Here is a 20,490-nt window from a genome sequence, read left to right on the forward strand (position 1 = left end):
TATTCCCTGCATTGGCAGGCAGATTCTTAACCACTGCGCCACCAGGGAAGCCCCAGAATTCTTTATTGGCCTAATTGTCTGGCCATAAGCTAGCCATGCCCAGTGGGCCCAGAGCTATATCCCAGACCAGAACAAGGGCCACCGTCTTTGTTTCCTCCTCTCCTCCCCACCCCAGCCCAGTTCCCATCTCTCCGCCGTGTGGCTTTGCTGTTCCAAATAGGGCCTCAAAGATTTGGGATAAAAAGAGTCGACGAACTTCCGTTCCCTAAATCAGATTCAGAATTTGAGCCTTGACTGTATGGGGGAGGGGAGGGTCGCAGGCATGGCAGTCAGAGAGGCCTGGCCTCCATCTGCCTCTGCAGCCTCAGGAGTGTCACATGGCCCTTCTGTGCCTCCACTTCCCATCTGTGAAATGGGCATCCCAGCCTGTGGCACTGTTGTCGAGATTGAGCGAGGGCATGTCGGCTCCTGCCACGTGGCTCTGGGCACCCTCGTGGCTCAGAGCCCCTGCTGGCGATGTGGATTTGGGGTGTTTTAACCGAGCACCGTGCCCTCCCTTTGCCGTTGGTGCAGATGACGTCCGATTGTTTGCCTTCGTGCGCTTCACCACCGGGGACGCGATGAGCAAGAGGTCCAAGTTCGCCCTCATCACATGGATCGGCGAGAATGTCAGCGGGCTGCAGCGCGCCAAGACCGGCACGGACAAGACCCTGGTGAAGGAGGTGGTGCAGGTAACTGTCCTTGTGTTCTTTTAGGGTCTCGGGTGGGGAGGTGCTGGTCACATCCCACAAAGGGTCACCATCCAGCAGGGACACAAGGGGCTGGGCTTGGCTCCTTGGTCTGTGACTTTGAACGTGTTGTGCTACATTTCTGGACCAGTAACACCACTGGTGAGATGTACCCCAAATTGCTTTCTGGGGTGGTAGCCGCATCTGTGATCCTGACCATCAAATACTAGAAACGTGGTGGCTGGTGTCTCCCTCTTGGGGTGGGGGGCAGGTGGCTCATGGAGAAGGGGTTGGAGGGATGACCAAAATGGCCCCACTTCCTGATTGGGTGATGGATGACTTCCAACTGTGGCCATGAGGACCCGATGGGAGAATTCACGAGTGCTCTCTGAATGGTGTCTAGCACACAGTAGGTGCTCAATAGCACTTGGTGAATGAATAAATGTCAACCTTATGGGCACCAGCAGGGGTTTTATGATGACTTTGATGGCCATAGAATGACAAAGGCTATATCAACAGTGGCAGAGATTCCTAGTCTGGGTAGCTGGGCGTTGGTCATGGCTGACTTACTCCTGTGTCCCTATTAGACGGAGAGGAGGAGGAAAAGGTGGGTGTACCCTTGGTTTTGTCTCTGAGCTTCTAAACAGTTCTACCTGTAGAGTTCCCCATTTTAAAGTTTTTTTTTCCATCCTGGACATAACAAAAATTGACACTAAGTGATTCATCTGGGGCTAGGACACTGGGTCATGCTGAGAAAAATAAAATCCGAATTCCAGAAAGATAAACTGGGGAAGAGAGGTGAAGGGGAGATAGTTTTCTTCTTACCAAAGGGTTCTCCATTTTGCAAAACAATTTCCTAAAACCCATGATAGGGAGGTGGTAGCTAACAGGTATGGGGCTTTTTGACGTGATGAAAATATTCTAAAATATTCTAAAATCTGTAGTGATGGTTGCACATATCTGTGAATATACAAAAGGAAGCCATTGCATTGTAAAAAAACCAAAAACAAAACACACACACACAGAAATCGGCTGTGTGCAATGTGGTGTCCTGGATTGGATCCCGGAACAGAAAAACTGGTGAAATCGGAATGAAGTCTGGGGTTTAGTTTAGTAGTCACGTTCCAGTGTTGGCTTCTTAGCTGTGACAAATGTACCACGGTAACATAAGATGTTTAACAATTGTCAAAATGGCCGGTGGGGTACATGGGAACTCTTGGTATTGTCTCTTGCCACTTTTCTGTAAATCCCCAACTATCCCCAAATAAAACTTTTATTTAAAAAATAACAATAGGAAAAAATTTTCCTATCATTCCATTCTTACAGTTTATTTTTCCATCTTCGCTACGAGATCTGCGGGGGAGCTCACCCACCTCTTCGCATTGCTGCGGTCACGGCCTGTGAATCACTCCCTAATCAGCTTCTTCTTCTTCTTTTTTTTTTTTTTTTCTAACATAACATAATTACATAAATTATGTGGCCACAGAGTCTTTGTAATGAAGGTTTTTCTGGCGGCTGAGCGTCCCATTTCACAAGCACCCTGTGAGGTACTGAAAATCCCCCTGGTGTTGACCTCTTGAGTTGCTTCCAGTTTTTATTGTTAGAAATAATGTCCTAACCAGCATTTTAATACATGCAACTCCTTTCTGTCATCCACTGGATCGTTTCTTTAGGATATACTTTTAGGAGACGGGGGTTCCAGATCATCACAGGGGTGAGGATCGCTTTAAAAACGTTTAGGCTGGGCTTCCCTGGTGGCGCAGGGAGAATCTGCCTGCTAATGCAGGGGACGCGGGTTCGAGCCCTGGTCTGGGAAGATCCCACATGCCACGGAGCAACTAGGCCCGTGAGCCACAACTACTGAGCCTGCGCGTCTGGAGCCTGTGCTCCGCAACAAGAGAGGCCGCGATAGTGAGAGGCCCGCGCACCGCGATGAAGAGTGGCCCCCGCTCGCCGCAACTAGAGAAAGCCCTCGCACAGAGGCGAAGACCCAACACAGCCAAAAATAAATAAATAAATTTATTAAAAACAAAAAACAAAAAACAAAAAAAAACGTATAGGCTGTCAGATTCCCTCCTAGCGGGTTAGCACTGTGCCTGGGACATAGTAAGTGTTCAGTACGTATCATTTACTTCCTATCCTAATCAGCATTACCAGTGAACACTGCGGCTGGTACCCTCTCCAGCACCGGCACCCATGCTTCGGATGGCCACCTACTCAACCCCACGGGTTATTTTTCTTCAGGACAGTTGGGGGTTTTAATGGTTAACCAGCTTTCAAGGGTCTCCTTTATGGCGACAGAATGGAAAATGCAGAAGAATGCATGTCCAAGTCCGAAGGTCTCCTGCTGCACTCTGCCCTCCACACTTAGCCCTCTGGTTGGCCAGCCAGGAGAACAGGGCACACAGGGAGATGTTTGCTGGGATGCGTCCAGTGGGGGCAGTCTTTTGACTCTTGCAATGCTCCTGTTTTCTTTCCATTTTTAAGATTGTGGTGAAATACAGTGACATGAAATGTTAGCCCTTTTGATGTACGGTTCACTGGCGTGAAGTACATTTGCAGTGTTGGGCGATCATCACCATCGTCCGAAAGTTCCAGAACTTTTTTATCACCCCCAAAGGAAACCCTGAACCTATTAGCAGTCTGCAGAGTTCTTTATATATCTAGAACTTTTCTCAGTTTGGCTCAGTGGGTTAAGAGGGTGATTTGGGGAAATATGATTTTTGTAACTTCAATTGGGAATATTGGTTATAATTGATTTGTTGGCAAACTCAAATACATTGCAGCAAAAAGGGGAATTGCTTGGCTCTCTGAACTGGGAAGGGCAGGGGTTGCCAGCTTTAGGTGTGGCTGGACCAGGGCTGAAGCAGTATCTTCCTTTCATTTCTCTTCTCTCTTTCCTCTGGATTTGGCCTCAGGTGCCCTCTGTGCAGCAGGAGAAATGGTCCAGGCATGGTGGTTCTTCTCCGTCTTGATCCCAGGGGAAGAGAGAGCCCCCCTCCCTCAGTGTCAATCATTCCCTTAAAATGATCCAGTTGGCACATCCTGTGGGCCAGGCAAGTGGGGGTCCCATGATTGGCAGCTCCGATTGTTAAAAGAAAGGGATGCTGGTAGATGAAAAGCACAGACGTGCCCTCCGGTGGCAGGGTGGGGGTGGGGGGCAGGGACTCTATCTTGAACTGCAGGTGCAATGTGATATTTTGACCATTACCTTTCGCATTTTCCACCTCTGCATTTAAAAAGGTTTATTACCCGAAGCTATTACAAGACCTCACATTTATACTGCAGTTGCAAATACAGCCATTAATGTTACAAAGGGGTCGATTTTACTGGCATAATGGTATTTTCTGACAGTCACTAAAATCATGCTGATTCTGGTGTGTCAGTTGTCCTCTCTGCTTAATGGGGACTCAGAACAGATGTTCTCTAAGGGGTCTCCAGATGGGCCAGTCTGGATTCCGTGTCTTGGGGACAGGCTCACATCCCTAGCTGCCTTTTACCACAGTTTCCATGTGAAGAATAAATGGATTGAGTTTTAGTTTAAGATTACTCATAACCCTTGGTTTTTGTAATAATAAAAATAATATACCCACATCCTTATGCTTTGTATGAGATGTAGACAGTGTAAATTAATGTAGAGACATTGAAATCAAGAAGAGTGGATCTTTACGCCACCTGCCTGCCTGTGGGCAAGTCTCTCTCCCTTCCTGGGCCTCAGTTTCCCCATTTAAAAATGAGTTGGATGACTTGACCTGCTGTGTCGTATTCTGTTTTGATTTATTCTGAAATTGTTTCATTTTTTATGGGGTAGTTGGTTTATGACAGCGTATTACATTTAAATGAACCATACTTCACTTTGTCAGACAAAGAGACAGTGTAGTGCAGTGGTCTGGGGTATAGCCGTTTGAGTCAGATGGGGTGAGTTCAGATTTCAACCCCGCCATTTACTGTATGGCCTTGGGCAAGTTGCTTTCCTCTGGGCTTCACTCCCCTGATGGCTAAAACTGAGCTGGTATAGTGTCTGCCTCTTGCGGTTGTTGTGAGGATTAAATGAGCAACTATATGGAAAGCGCTTAGAACTATCTCTGATAGAGGCCTGGAAGTGCGGCTGTTATGACTCCCCGCTGTCCTGTTTAGACACCACCACGATGCACAGCTTTCTAGGTTGTGGAGCGTTTCCCTGGGAGCCGATAGGTCCACGTGCCGAGAGCCCGGGACACAAGGCATGAATCTTATTGTTGAGCCATCCTGCCTGATTGTCTTGCAGATGGCTTGGATCAAAGTCACATCCATCAGCAACACAGAAAGGTCCTGAGCCTCACCCACCCTTGCTGGTGCTGACTTCAAACAATCCACACTCCTTCAGGTTCCAGCCTGGGGCCTGCGCATAGGTGCATCAGCAAGGAGAACCCTAACCTTTTTATTTTATTTTATTTTTTATTTTTTATTTATGGCTGTGTTGGGTCTTCGTTTCTGTGCGAGGGCTTTCTCTAGTTGCGGCAAGCGGGGGCCACTCTTCATCACGGTGCGCGGGCCTCTCACTATCGCGGCCTCTCTTGTTGCGGAGCACAGGCTCCAGACGCGCAGGCTCAGCAGTTGTGGCTCACGGGCCCAGTTGCTCCGCGGCATGTGGGATCTTCCCGGACCAGGGCTCGAACCCGTGTCCCTTGCATTGGCAGGCAGACTCTCAACCACTGCACCACCAGGGAAGCCCAGGAGCCCTAACCTTAACCCTAACCCAGAGCAGTGATAGGATTTGCCCCGAACCCATGGTTAACAAGCGGCAGGCCTGGGGCTGGAGCCCAGAGGAGTTGAAAATCAGGAGGTTTGATTCTGGGTCTCTTTAGTCTGTGTTCAGAGCCGGGCTGAGATGCTGAGCTGCATCTGCGGCTGGTGGAAAACAAGGCAACACCAGCAAGGCCACGGGCAGTGGCGGGTGCCGCGCTGGGCCACGGTGACAGCCGGACTCGGGCCCCGGGAATGTGCTGAGTGGCCAGGGCGCGCGGCTGCGTCGTCACAGCCGTCATCTGCTGCACAGAAATGCCCGGCTGGTGCCGGCAACACAACACCCGTCCCATTGTTCCGGCGCCTCTGTGGGATGACAGGGGCAATGCAGTCACCCCCCGTTAGAGGCTTGCCCGCGCTGGGCCAGGCTGTCTTGCTTTAGGGCAGACTCGGTCGATGAAACATTGTGCTGGCCTTGCGGAATCACTTTATTCACGCGGTCCTTTTATCTATTTTGTATTTTTTTTTTCTTTTTTAAAGGGAACGCTATTTATTTATTTATTTTTGGCTGTGTTGGGTCTTCGTTTCTGTGCGAGGGCTTCCTCTAACTGCGGCAAGTGGGGGCCACTCTTCATCGCGGTGCGTGGGTCTCTCACTGTCGCGGCCTCTCTTGTTGCGGAGCACAGGCTCCAGACGCGCAGGCTCAGTAGTTGTGGCTCACGGGCCCAGTTGCTCCGCAGCATGTGGGATCTTCCCAGACCAGGGCTTGAACCCGTGTCCCCTGCATTGGCAGGCGGATTCTTAACCACTGCGCCACCAGGGAAGCCCCACGGAGCCAAGTAACCAGAGGTAGATCTCAGCTTTCAGCACTGGGAAAAGAACGGCAGGGAGTGTTTCCTCCAAGGAGAAGTAGAGGCGGGAAGGACGGGCGTGTCAATGACTGCATGGAATCATCAGTGTAGTGTATCCTGATGGCCTCTGCACCCCAGGAGCAGGGCTGGCTTACATTCTGGACCCCCTCCACCTCCAGGGCCAGGACCAGATGTCCTAACTCTCCTCAAGGAGGGTCATGTTTGTGTACCAGTGTGGTAGTAATATTAATAACAAGAGTTTTATTGTGCTGCTACCACGTGCCTGGCACTTTCAAGAACTTTCCACACATTAAAATGATTTCTTTTTCACAACAAGGACAGTTCTGTCATTATCCCTACTTTATAGATTAGGAGCCTGGGGCCCGGGGAAGTTGGGGAAGTTGCTCAACGTCCCCTGTGCTTGTAGACTGGCCCCTGGGGCCCTGACTCTGTCACTTCACCCCACTGCATGTTTCCCAAAGTCCTCTAGCACTCTGAGAAGGCTCTGAGAGAAGTTCTGCAGGAAACAAACCTCTTACATTTATTTTTAAATGTACTGATCTGGTTCTCAAGCTCCTTGATGGTAGAACCATTTTTTTTTTTTTTTTAAACTGGAAACTGAGCATCATTGTACAGTGTTTCTTTTTTTTTAAAAAATGCTGCTGTGTCAAATGGTAGAGACCATGGGCTTAAGGGGAGTGAGACCCAAGTTGATATTCCAGCTCTAGCAACTTTTCATCCTAGGACCTCGGGCAAGTAACTTTATCTCTAGACTCTGTTCTCACTTATGAAAAAGAGACTATAAAATTTCATAGAGCTGTTGGAAGGATTAAAGGAAAGTAAAGGATGTGAAAAGGTTTCTCCTTTTAGTGACTGATGAACTCCTATTCATCCTTCAAAACCCTTATTCTTTACCCCATTCTCCTACCAGCCTCAATCAGAATTAATTGCTCCTTTATCTGTTTGTATGATACTATGACCCAAATTCCATGAATTACAATTAAGTGACCCTAGAAAGTACTCTCAAGGGCAGGGACCATGGCCGTTTTATTTGTATTTCTCAAACCTAGAAAAGTACTAAACAGGTGCTAAAAAGTGAAGAAACGGATCCGTTCACTTAGGCTCTAGTCTGTGTCTTATTCTTGGTGTATTCCTAGGACAGAAGCTAGTAAATGTTCAGTAACTGCTCTTTGGGCTGAATTAAATTGTGGAAGCCATTTACACTCAGGGAGGGATTTGGGGGTGGATTGGAATTTCCAAAGGCTCTGCTTTGTGTCAGTGAAAAGCAGAGGTGAGAGCTGGTTGGGTCAGCCGGGAGAACCCACACACTTCTGTGTCATGAGATTTACGGGGCTGCTGCTCCCCCTTGCAAAGCATTAGTTGCTGCCTGGTCCTCGGGGGGCCAGCTTTGGCGCTTCGTCCATCTTTAAAGGGTTTCAGCTGTTTGTTGTTACAGGGAGTTTTATGCTTCTTCAAGCCCGTGGTTTGTGGAAAGGCCCTTTATTCTTCTCAGAACCAGAAAGGGCCTTTTGTGCTGATGCGTTTCACTTGGGCCTGGGCTCAGGCAAGGGGGCTTTCCCATGCTTGTGTCCTTTATTTAACACAAATACATACAAAGCTCCCAAGCGGCCTGTGAACAGTGGAGCCAGGGATCATGTGTGGAGGGGCAGGTGCCATTATACACCCAATATACAGATGAGGAAACTGAGGCTGGGAAGGGTGAGTCCTCAAGCCAAGGTGAGTGTCAAGACAGAAGCCAGCTGGTGGGACTCAGAGACCGCTTTAGTGGTGGGAAGGGCAGTGGGGAACCTGGTTCTATGCTCCTGCTACCAGGAGGTTAAAAACCCTTGGGAGAGGAAGACGCCCAAACCCTGAGCCCAGCATGTAGATCGAAGCCGCTTTCACAAGCCTGCTCTGCCAGTGGGCTGTGGCCGGGTGCCCATCACTAAACCCCAGATGGGTCCCAGCCCTCGGCCAGCTGGCCTTGGCGTGGTGCCTGCCTGGTTGCCCCCCGCCAGCTGGCCTCCTGATGTCTACACAGTGATTCCCAACACTGTCAACAGCAGACAGTTTCCATGCTCTGGGGATGCCAGGTTAGAGTGTGTTCAGGTCTTTACTGAAGGAGCCCGAACGCTGAGTCCAGACAGGTCTCCATGTGTGGCATGCACGCCCCACGGTGCTTTTTGGGGCTGAAGGCTGCCTACACTCTCTACGTTTGTCTTTTCAGATTTTCCCTCCCTCGTTCTCTTCCCTTGCATGGACCAACCCCACCTTTGTCCTTGTCATAGTTTGTCCCTGGACATCCTGCCCTTTGAAAGACCCTCCCAGAGCAAGCTCCAGGCTCTCTGTTTTCTCCCCCTTGGTGGTTTATCCCAGGGTGGTGTGGTTTTGAAAAATGGTTCAGACAAAATTAAGGACCTAAATGATGATCTGCCACACAGCGATTTCTGCTAATTCCCCTGGAGCCCTGGCCACGTGGTACATGTTATTACAAACGTGATTAATCATAGCAGAGGTACAGTGTGTCCTTTTATGTAACATTTCATAAATGTTTTCAGTTTTCATAATTTTAATGGCTGAATACTATTCTGTTAGTGAATGTGTGATTACATGTACGTGTGTGTGTGTGTGTGTGTGTGTGTGTGTGTGTGTGTGTTCACTCTCCTGGTAAAGACCTTGGCGTGGAGTTAAACACGGGTTTCGGTCCCAGCCCCACCACTCACCATGTGTGCAACCTTTTGCCAGCTACTTTACTTCCTTGAGTTTCAGCATCCTCTGAAAATTGGGGATGATAATATCTAAACTCATGGAATTGTAAAAATTAAGTAAAATACTGTATATCATAAGTGTCTGCTATGTATGAAGTGTTCAATGTAAATACTACTTACTTATTTACCCAACTTCTGTTGAAAAGTGGAAGCAGTCTGGTATTTACTGACAATGAACATCTGTGAGTATGTGTGTTGTAATTTTTTTAAAATTCTGTTGAATTATTCCTTTGGGAAAAAGTCCCCAAAGTGGGTGTCACTGAGGAACAAGAAATGCTAAGCACAATTTCAACCAGGTAGAAATTGAAATCCGAAACATGGATTTAATATTGTTTGTCAAGTGATCGATAGCAGGGGCTATTTGGAGGTCTGGGTTAAGGATTTTGAGGTTAAGTCTGGACTCAGTGGGGAAAGTGCCATGATGAATTTGTGATGTCTGCCATGGATACTGGAGGAGAGAGCAGAGTTTGTTTCCCACATTCTTACCATCCCTGATCTAGATGGAGCCATAGTCAGAAATCAGGCAGAATGGAGTCAGGGCTTCTGTAAATGTCCATGGTCAGGAAAGCAGGGGGTGTCAGAATCCCGGCAGTCACTCAAATGCTAAAGAGGTGGGTGGCCCTGCGGGGGTCAGGCTTCAAGGCATATGGACGGCTGCTCCTGTTTGGTTTGGACCCAAACCTACCCCAGCATGCTACAAGACATCATGCTTTCCCCCATCCATCTGTGTTGGGCAATTACCTTGTGTCCACTCGAAATGCCACCACATTTCTCTCTCTTGTCCTTTGTCCTCTCCTTAGTGAAATAGGGTCGTGTCATTTCTACCCTGCGGTGGTGACGCAGGTGCCTGTGTTCCCGAATCTCTCAAACACTGGACCATACCATTTTGATCTATTTGTTTTTCCCTTGTCTGTGGTGACTCATGCCAATTACAAGAACCTGTTCTTTTGGAGTAAATTACACCTTGCTGGAAGGATTTTTAAAACCTTGGTCTCTGAGGCACTGTAGAATAGTTGTAGGAAAGAAGGTGTAGGGGACCCAGGAGGGGTTGGCAGGTTTGATACTGTGCATTTTCATCAGGCCCCTGTTCCTTGGAGGGTGCCTTTTCTCCTAGCAAGATGCAGGCTGCTGGGGACCAACTGCTTTTCTTCAGCACACCAAGGTCTTTGGTTTATAATTAATCTTCGCCTACTTGGGGGAAAAGATACAATATTGTGGCCAGCATGTGTCTCATCCACCCCCTGTCGCATCTCACACATGTGAGAGGGGAGATTCCATCCCCCTTTTTTTGGCAAGAGTTTACTAGCACAAGGCCTCCTTTTCGAAAGCCATGCTCTAATCCCAAAGTTGACAGTTCTGTGTCAGTTTTCCCCATTGCTCCTTGGATTCTTGTGTCCAAGGTGGAACTTTGTCCCACATACTCTGGAGGCTCAGGTGCAAATCCACAGATGGCTGGTGGGGAAAGGGCTGGCCGAACCTGCCTTCTAGAACCTGTGAAAGAAGAAAGCCCTCTTCTTTCACAGAGGTGGAAACCAGGGCCCAGAGCCATTGATGGCTTCCTTCGGGGCATTTTAGAGCCCCCTGGTTCTCTTTCTCTGCTCTTAGACTCTCAGAGAGACCTGTAAGTACCAGATTTTGACTTCCCATGGCCTAGGAGAGTGTCTGGCATATAATAGGTGTTCAGTAAACATGTGTTTATTGGAAGAACGAATTGCATTAGCTCTCATTGTCTTTGGATACAACGAAGGTCACCTCTCCTCCCCGGCCCTGCCTTGTAGAAATGTGCATTGCTGGCATCACAAACTTAACTGTCAAAGACTCCCACTCATTTTTTCTTCCCAGACCTTCCCAGCACCCATATTCTCTGCATAGGGTAGCAACCCACCATGGTCCTAATGTTCTAGGTAGAAGACCAGACACACTTCTACCCCAACAGGCTTCTCCTCTGTCCTCCTGTGGCTAATCCCGCACACAGCTTTTGGTCAAGCAGCTGGATTTGCCGTCTTCTTTCTGCAAGGGCAAGGAGAGCCAGTGTCACTACCTTGCTTATTCCGAGGAATTCTCCAGACTTCCCTTCATTAAAAAGTAAACAGTGGGGATGGAGAAATCAGTGTGGGTGAGAGAAGAGGAACTAGCCACTCCCTGTGCATTTGCTCTGAGTGTTTCAGAAAACTTCTTTATAGCTCAGACTCCCCTAACAATCTTGAGAACAAAGGTAACCCAGGATCATTTAAAATATTACCTAATCATTCTTGAGCACTTCCACTGCACACTCATCTGATTCTTACAGCCAGCCCTAGGATGTAGGTCCTCTTATTGTCCCTGCTTGCAGATGAGGAGACTGAGGCTCATGGGGGGTAAGTTTCTGGGGAGGGTCAGGCTGCTGGAGATGCGTATGGACAGCTGTCCCTATTTGTATTTGGCACAAACTACTCCCAGCACGTTTTAGGACTGAAGCTGGGGTTTAAACCCAGGCAACTGGGAGCCATTTAAAAATGAAATGATTTAAAACCAAGGATAGGAAAATATTTATACACTTTTTAAACCAGCCTTGCAAATAGATTCTTGACTATGTACAGAGCCCCAATTCCTAACCCCAGTCCTTCCCTAGAATTGCCCTCCTTGGAAGCAGACCAATGTCCATCTTATATCTTTGAAGCATGAACTTAAATGCACTTGAGAAAAGTCACAGGGACAGAATGTGTCCCGAACTTGATTGGTGTGTTTCCAAACCATCTTGGAGTCCTATTTAGCTGGATGAGGCCTCTGCCTTTGAAAAGTCCTGCACTGGGAGAAAAGGGAGAGACCCTGTCTGGAGGCTATCAGCCAGGGACACCGAGTTCCGAGACATGAAGATCTTTCTAGAACCACAGGTGACAGTGCCCACAGACTGACATATTTTGCTTTGAAGTCTCTGGCATGTGGCTTTGGTAGCCTTGAGGGTATGACGGATGCTTACGTGGGAGGGACGGGCAGTCTGGAGCAGCCTACCGGGTACGCAGGAGTGAGGGCCTGCCCCCAGGGCCCCGAGGTAAGGCTGCTGTGTGCCCTGGGATGAATTGTTTCCCCTCTCTGGGTCTCTTACTTCTTCTCTATCAAATCAGGGGGTGAATGTCAGGGTTTCAAAGGCTCTTTGTCCCCTGCCCCACCCCCACCTTTTTTTGTTAACCAAGGTATAATGTACATAGGGGAAAACGCACGAATCTTAGACATACAGCTTGATAAATTTTTGAATTTTAAAATTTTGAATTTTTGTACGTACCCATGAAAGAACTGCCCAGATCAAGACGGAACATTTCCCACTCTCCCTGCTCCGCCCCCAAAGGCTCCCACTCTCCCCACTCAGATCGGCTCTAATATTTTATGGTGAATGATTCTCCTTGACTGAACACGTTATTCTCTCAGGTTCTTTCCTGTTCTATCTAGACCTGGGCTGTCACCAGCCGCGTGTGGCTTCAGAGCACGTGAAGTCTGGCTTGTCATACTGCTATGTGCCATGCCTATGAGTAAAATACACACTGGCTTTCCAAGATTTAGTATGGAGCACAAAATGTAGACATTTCACTGATGGTTTTGTATGTTGATTACCTGTTACAATGGCGATATTTTGGATATAGAGTTAGATCATGAATGAATGTCACCTGTTTCTTTTTTTTTTTAATTTATTTATTATTTATTTATTTATTTATTTTTGGCTGTGTTGGGTCTTCGTTTCTGTGCGAGGGCTTTCTCTAGTTGCGGCAAGCAGGGGCCACTCTTCATCGCGGTGCGCGGGCCTCTCACTATCGCAGGCTCTCTTGTTGCGGAGCACAGGCTCTAGAGCGCAGGCTCAGTAGTTGTGGCTCACGGGCCTAGTTGCTCCGCGGCATGTGGGATCCTCCCAGACCAGGGCTCGAACCCGTGTCCCCTGCATTGGCAGGCAGATTCTCAACCACTGCGCCACCAGGGAAGCCCCTCACCTGTTTCTTTTTCACTTTTTTTCAATGTGGCTACTAGAAAATTTAAAATTCCCTATGTGTTCACATTGCTCTGGGCCCTGCCAGTCAGTCTCCTTTCTGGAGAGAGGACTTGCCCCCCCTCATCTTGCAGTCCTCGTGTGGCCTGCCTCTGCCCCAGGAGGTGTTGCCTGGAGGATGCCAGCAACAGTGGCTGAGAGCAGAGGTGTGAGCGTGGCGGGGAGGTGGCCCTGCTTTGTGCAGATGTGTTCTTTGTGCTTTTCAGCGCGGGCAAGTCCTTGCAGGCCCCTCAGGTCCCAGGCGTTAGCTCCCACATCAAAGTCTGGCAGTGCACAGAGCTGTTTTCGCTCTGTTTCTGCCTCTTTTGGAAAACTCACACTTAAGCCCACTCCACAGAGGTGGTGGCGTCTCCCTTGCCACGTCGAAGGCCTGCTCTGTGAGAACCCTGGCGGGAACGGAGGTGGAGGAGTGTACAGTCATTTTGAGTTGGGTTGAGGCTGACTCAGACCTTTGCGGGACTTTTTGCAGAGTCCACACCCTGAGGGGAAGCATTGGCTCACCTTTGAAGCCTCTGCACCCCCAGCATCCTGTGATGCAGGAGGCCCACCAGGCCTGCTAGGACCACATCCACGTGGCCGGCCACCTCCTGCCTGCCCTCTGGAGGGCAGGGGCTTGTTCCTATAGTGGGGATGGGTGAGGTTGCTTTTCTCTGTACTTTTGTTTGAAAGAATCAAATCATTTTTTGGCAAATCTTTTGGTTTTAAACATCTCAGATTCTCAGGTATATAGGGTTTGGGGCTGCTTTTTTTGCAGTTTGAGACATAGCTATTTTTTTAAGGTAATTTTGTTCATTTACTTTTATTGTTATGTTTCACTGGGTTCTGCTATCCTGGTTTGCTCCTTCTGGCTATGATTCGATTTCCCATATACCTGTGGTTTGAAGGTGAATTGTGCTCTATGTGCACTTTCATTGTGGATTTCTGAGATCTTATCAAACTTCTTCTTAATCTAAATTGTCTAATGGCTAACAGACACAAGCGTGAGTGTTCTTGTTTCTCTAGATTGCCATATATAGCTACCACAGGGCAGAGGAACTTTGGACTCCCTTCTATAGGCGTCTTGAGCTGTGGGCTTCCTCCTTCTGGTCTGCTCTTTGCCCCTCCCCCTGCCGCTGGGGCTCAGGTTGAGAAACACGTTACTTCTGGGTTCCCCTTTCTGGCTCTGCCATTCTGCTTGTGTTCAATGGTGTGCTGATGACTTACACAGGCGCTTAGCGGCACAGCACGGCCGGCTGGGAGTAGAAAGGGTTGGAAGGATGTTTGGTCATCTGGGCTAGTTACACAATCTCTCCAAGCCCAGCCGGCGGATCTTATCTTTAAAAAAAAAAAGCTAATATACTGAGGGAGGATTAAGTGAGAAAATGTGTGAGCCTGCACCTGGTACATATTAGTTACCTGATAAATATTAACCTCCCATTTCCTCCTTCCTGTTAGTATTCTTGGTGGTTTGGCATGGCGAACATTTCGTCTTAATATTGTAAAACTTGACCTTGAGAGTGCTCCTGGTTTAGTCATTCTCCTTTTTTTCCTTTCTCTTGTTTTTTTAAAAATTGAGGTGAAATTCACATAACATAAAATTAACCACCATTTAAAAATACACAACTCAGTGGCATTTAGTACCTCACAAATTTGTGCAGACACCACCTCTATCTAATTCCAAAATATTTTCATCACTCCTAAAGGGGATGGTGACACTTTTAAGAAGTCCAGCTTTAGAGTCAGCTGTACCTACTAGCTGTGTGACTTTGGGCAGGTGTCATAATCTCCAGCCTTTGTTTTCTCATCTTCATGATGGAAGTAATATTGATCATTTTACAGGATTTTTTTAAAAACAGCTTTATTGAGGTATAATTTACATACCACAAAATTAACTCATCCTAAGTCTACAATTCAATGATTTTTTTAAGTGAATTTACAGAGTTGTGCAACTATCACCACAATCCAATTTCAGCGCATTTCCATTATTTTCTGTTGCAATCTCTAGCTCCTAGAAACCATGACTCTACTTTCTGCCTCTCTGGATTTGCCTTTTCTGGACATTTCATATAAATGGAATCATACAATATGTGGTCTTTCATGTCTGGCTTCTCTCACTGAGCATAATGGTTTTGAGGTTCATCCCTGTTGTAACCTGTGTCAGTATCTCATTCCTTTTTATGACTGAATAATATTCCATTGTATGGATAGACCATGTTTTGTTTACCCATTCATGTGTTGATGGGCATTTGGGTTGCTTCTGCTTTTTGGTTGTTATGAATAATGTTGCCATGAATGTTTGTGTTTACAAGTGTTTGTGTGGACATATGCTTTCATTTCTCTTGGGTAGATATCTAGGAATACCGTACTAAAGGTTTTAAGAATTAAGTTTGCTAATGTGTGGCAGTGTCCAGTACCCATAGGTGCTTTGTAAATAGTGGTAATTGTTTACATTACTTCCCTGTGGACTCTTTTTTAATGTGGATGATTTTCTGACCTTCAGACTTGTTATTCATATTTTGGTAAATTTCTCTGTCACCATCCTGAAATTTTCCTTGTTTATGGAAGTCTTATGATGCATGTATTAAAATAACTCTTGATTCTTCATGGTTCAGGGTTATCTTGTAAGCCAGATCACCTGTGTCACTCATTCATGCCACAGGCATTTATAAGAGCCTCACGTGTGCCAGGCCTGTGAGGTTTTATGGTTGAAATGTGTACCCTAAGAGGGCACAGTGACTGCCTCCATTTGCTCATCATTGTAATCCCATCACACGGCATGGTTTTTCTTGAATGTATGGAAACAAACCCCTTGCCTTCAAGTGACTGAGTATGGCTGGAGAGCCCAGTACATCCTTTAGTGCATTCAGTGTCTGGGCTGATCACTCAGGCCTGGGACCAGAAGCCCTTCATCACTATGACAGGGGCACTTGAAGCTACCTTGTACCAGCTGGTGACAGCCAGTCATGTGTCTCTTCCCAGCTCCACGTCCTGGTCCCCTGTTGATAGCTTGTAATCAGATATCACGTGAATATTTACACCATGGAAACGGGTAAAAGCTACAAATCACCCCCCCACCACCCCTCTTTTGAGAGAGCCTGGTATTAAACATTTACCAGCCGACCTGCCTACCTTTCCAATCTCCTCTTCTATTATTCTCCTGAGAAGATGGGTTTTCACAGATGAGGAAACTGAGGCACAGAGAGTTGAAAGAACTTGCCCAAGGCCACACAGCCGGAGAACGACAGAGCCAGAATCCGAACCCAGACCTGACCTTGGCCCATCCCCGTGGTCTTGGAACTGCACAGTATCTCGATTTCACCCATTTCCTGATCTCTGGTCACGTTTTTTTTTTTTTTTTTCGGTTTGTTTTTTTTCCCCTGCCAAACCATCCTGCCACCAGATTTTCATTTTGATCATTTCTTAGTGTTTTAGGTGCCAAGACTTCCTGATGTGTTGCCTGAGCAATGCTCAGATCCCGTCCCCTCCTTTTTAACGGGAACTCTGTGTTCTGTTTTGTTCCGGCAGAATTTCGCCAAAGAGTTTGTGATCAGTGATCGGAAAGAGCTGGAGGACGACTTCATCAAGAGCGAGCTCAAGAAGGCGGGGGGAGCCAATTACGACGCCCAGACGGAGTAACCCCCGCGCACCCCGCCCCTTGCCAAAGTCATCTGCCTGCTCCCCGGGGGAGGGGACCACGGCCTCAGCTACCAGCCCACCAGCCCACCAGGGAGAGGAGACGCCAAGAGAGGCAGCGCCCACCACCCCGTCCGAAACCCAGCTCCCCTCCCCGCTTCCCTTGTGCACCTGCCATGTCCTAGCCCACGAAGCTCATGGAACATCTTTCTTTTCTCTTTTTTTCTTTCTTTCCCCCCCCTCTTTCTTGTTCTAAAGAAAAATCATTTTGATGCCGAGGTCACGCACATCATCAGATCGGAGGTGCCTCCCATGGTGACCCTTTCCTGGTATTTCACTGACGCACAAGCAGCCTGCCCGGCCTCACCCACCAACCTCGTGTTGCTTGTGGCGCCTGGGCCACGGCTGCTATCCTGGTTTTCCTCGGCGCCTGCCTGCTTCCCGCTGAGGAGGCAGCTGTGCCCTCGACGGCGCCCTCCACAAGCACACATGTGTCCCGCTGGCCAGGCTCACACCCCCGAGAGTCGCTCCAGAGTCCCCACCCCCCCATCCCAAGTTGCCTAAGCTCCAGGCTCATCAGAGATGGTGCTCCGTGGTGAGACGTGCAGGGCTGACTCAGACCGAAAGAGAAGAGAGAAATTTTGCCTTAAAAGTTGCCTGGCTTTGCCACCGGTCTGAAGTGGCCCGTTCCCACCCTCTTGATCAAAAATCTCACGATGGCGTGGAGTGGGGACAAAGGTCTAAGTCCAGATTCAACAGGAGGAGTGTTTCAGGGTTCACTTCCCGGGCTCCCCATGTGATGAGGACATTAGGGAGAGAGGCCCGGGGTGCGGGATGGGAACTGAGGGCCAGTCGGTCCTCTGCCCGACGGCAAGGACAGCAGGGGACAGAGCGTGTACAGCAGGAGCCCCGCCCTCTCGGGACCAGAAAGTCTGTGGTTTTAATCCTTGGTGGCACCACACCGGCAAAAGGGTTTTCTTTTTTTCAGAGAAAGATGAGATTGGCTTGGTTCTTCGTGAGCACGTTTGGTAGCATTCTTTTTCTCTTTTCCTTGCTCATTTCGTTGGGGGAAGTCTGTGCTGTGTTGGGGTCTTGAATAGCATCCGCACTCAAAACGGTTTACAGAAATAAATGGGTTTTTTGTTTTTCAAAAAATGAGGCTGTCTGATTGGTCTTATAAAGCTTCTCACTTTACTGGAAAAACGAATGCGGTTGTCGTATTCAGATTTAATCGGCATTCACGGAGCTATTTGGGGCTGGGCGTATTCTTATTCCATAGCTTGTTTAATTTTTCGCAATAACCGTAAGAAATAGGTGCTGTTGGGGACTTCCCTGGCAATCCAATGGTTAAGACTCCGAGCTCCCAATGCAGGGAGCAAGGTTCGATCCCTGGTCGGGGAACTAAGATCCCACAAGCCTCACAGTGTGGCAAAAAAAAAAAAAAGATAGAAATAGGTGCTGTTGGCATCCCCATTTTATGGAAACTGAGGCTCAGAGAGTCTCAGTGATTCACCTGAGGCCACCCAGCTGGAAGGTGGCAGAGCTGGGATTCGAACCTGGGTCTCCCAGTGGCCCTGGTGCTGTAGCTCTTGAGGGGAGTGGAGAGGCCCTGAATTGGAGAGAGAGAGGAGATGGCAGGATTGTGATGTGTCTTGTGTGGTCAGAAGCCTCCTCTCTGTGTGTTCAGGAAAAGCTGGGAGAAAGCGTCCTCCTCAGCTGGGCTGTGACTTCCTTTATGAGGTTGTCCTAGAGCTTCAAAACGGGATTTCCAGCATGCCGGCCCCAGTGGGAATGCAGAATCAGGCCAGAGGAGTTTCAGATGCACAACCGGGTTTGGAGGAGCCGGGAGTGGGGAGGGGAGGGTGCGGGGAGAGGGCAGAAACCGAAATCAGAGCAGGAAGGAATCCTGCAAGATGTGGGCAAGGCTGGAGGTCGCCCAAGGCCCAGCCCCAGCCATGCCCCTCTGCTCACAGCTGTGTGGCTTTGGGCAAGTTAGCTAACCTCCTTGGGCCTCACTTCTCTCATCCGTGAACTCCTTAAGGAACAGCGAGGATTTTGAGGGTATCCAGCAGGGCTCAGTCCTCATCCCATCCGGCCTGCCACTAGGTCTTGAGAGCTCTGGGTGCCCCAGTTTTTCCGTAAACCTAGAGTAGAGGGAGCCAAAGTAGGTCTCTGGCTTCCTGGCCTACGGGCTTTTAGCTCTGGTCAGAGAACTTGGGATAATTACACATGTAGATAAACCCCTTCGGGAAGAAGAGCCAGGTTCTGTGAGAGTAAATCACAAAGGGACTGGGCCTGGTTGGGGGCAAGGGAGGGCTTCCCTGAGGAGGTGACACCTGAGGACTGCAGGAGAGGAGGGAAGCAGGCAAAGGGGTGGAGGGACAAAGGCTCCGTGGGGATGTTTGCCCAGGGGAAGAACAAAGAGGGTGGAGCTGGGTTTGTGTGTCAAGGAGCTTGGCTTTAATTGAAAGCTGAGGCTCCGGCCTTGGCCGGGATTTCAGAGGGTGCCTGATGGGATCTTGCGGTCTTCAAGGGCAGAGAGACTTTGCCTTTATCTCTTTATCCCCTGTAACTAGCATCCAGCAGGTGTCTGGTCACGTTGCCTGGAGCTGCCTCCACCTACTCCCGACGCTGCCCAGGGCCCGGACGCCCCGGATTGACCTCCATCAGGGCCTGGCAGGGGTTGGGGCGGAGCTCTGGGTACTCCTTGCTCACAGATGCTCTGAATTACTTGACGTGGTGGGCATTCAGCAGCCGTTCCAGGTTATCCCAAACTGAAGGGTGTAAAACAACCACCATGTTTTGCCCTTGATTTTGTAGAACCAGAATTTAGGAAGGGCTCAGCTGGGCGATTCTTACTAGCAGGGTCTCTCCTTTGGCTGCGGTCGGATTGACTGGGCTGGAAGCCCAGGCTGAACGTGGCCGGCAGCTGTTGCTGGGCTGTGTATCAGAGCACTCAGCGTGTCCGGCCACCGTGGTATCAGGCTGTGGCCTTCCTTTTTTTTTTTTTTTTTAATGTATTTGATTGACGTATAGTAGATTTACAATGTTGTGTTAATTTCTACTGTACAGCAAAGCGATTCAGTCATACATATACATACATCCTTTTTCATATTCTTTTCCATTATGGTTTATCACAGGATATTGAATATAGTTCCCTGTGCTCTACAATAGGACCTTGTTGTGTATCCATTCTGTATGTAATAGTTTGCATCTGCTAATCCCGAACTCCCAATCCATCCCTCCCCCACCCCCCTCCCCCTTGATAACCTCCAGTCTGTTCTCTGTCTGTGTGCGACTCTGTTTCTGTTTCATAGATAAGTTCATTTGTGTCATATATTAGATTCCACATATAAGTGATATCATATGGTGTTTGTCTTTCTTTGTCTGACTTACTTCAGTTAGTATGATAGTCCCTAGATCCATCCACGTTGCTGCAAATGGCATTATTTCATTCTTTTTATGACTGAGGAGTATTCCATTGTACACGTGGACCACATCTTCTTTAAGGGCTGTGGGCTTACATGGTGGCCGGCTTCCCCCATCATGAGCATCCCAGAAGACCAGGACGAGGCTGCATGGCCTTTTCTGACCAACCCCCCAGAGTCACATGGCAGCATTTCCCCTGAACTCTCCTGGGGGAAGCAGTCGTGAGCCCCTCCACATTCAAGGCGAGGGAAAAATGACCCTGCCTCTCAATAGGAGGAGTGCCAAGACCTGTGACCTTTTTAAAGCACCACGCCTGGGGACTTCCCGGGTGGTCCAGTGGTTAAGATTCTGCGCTTCCACTG

At 48.6% G+C, this 20,490-nt stretch overlaps 1 protein-coding gene and 1 long non-coding RNA gene across 2 annotated transcripts in view; one reads left to right on the top strand and one right to left on the bottom strand.

Moving 5' to 3' along the window:
- COTL1 (coactosin like F-actin binding protein 1) overlaps positions 1 to 17,854 on the top strand; it is a 43,799-nt gene extending 25,945 nt beyond the window's left edge. Inside the window, exons 3-4 of the mRNA XM_082370260.1 lie at positions 574 to 731; positions 16,592 to 17,854. Of these exons, the coding sequence (XP_082226386.1) occupies positions 574 to 731; positions 16,592 to 16,702 (269 nt within the window). The 3' untranslated portion in view covers positions 16,703 to 17,854. The remainder of the gene's footprint in view (positions 1 to 573; positions 732 to 16,591) is intronic.
- Positions 6,003 to 16,583, bottom strand: LOC309617723. The gene is made up of 2 exons (XR_014238111.1): positions 13,032 to 16,583; positions 6,003 to 12,713 (listed from the first exon to the last, which is right to left on the bottom strand). It is a non-coding gene; the product is annotated as an uncharacterized lncRNA (long non-coding RNA).
- Positions 17,855 to 20,490: the final 2,636 nt, after the last annotated feature.

This window comes from Balaenoptera borealis (genome assembly GCF_965194805.1).
Source record: "Balaenoptera borealis genome assembly, chromosome: 19".
Lineage (NCBI taxonomy): Eukaryota > Metazoa > Chordata > Mammalia > Artiodactyla > Balaenopteridae > Balaenoptera > Balaenoptera borealis.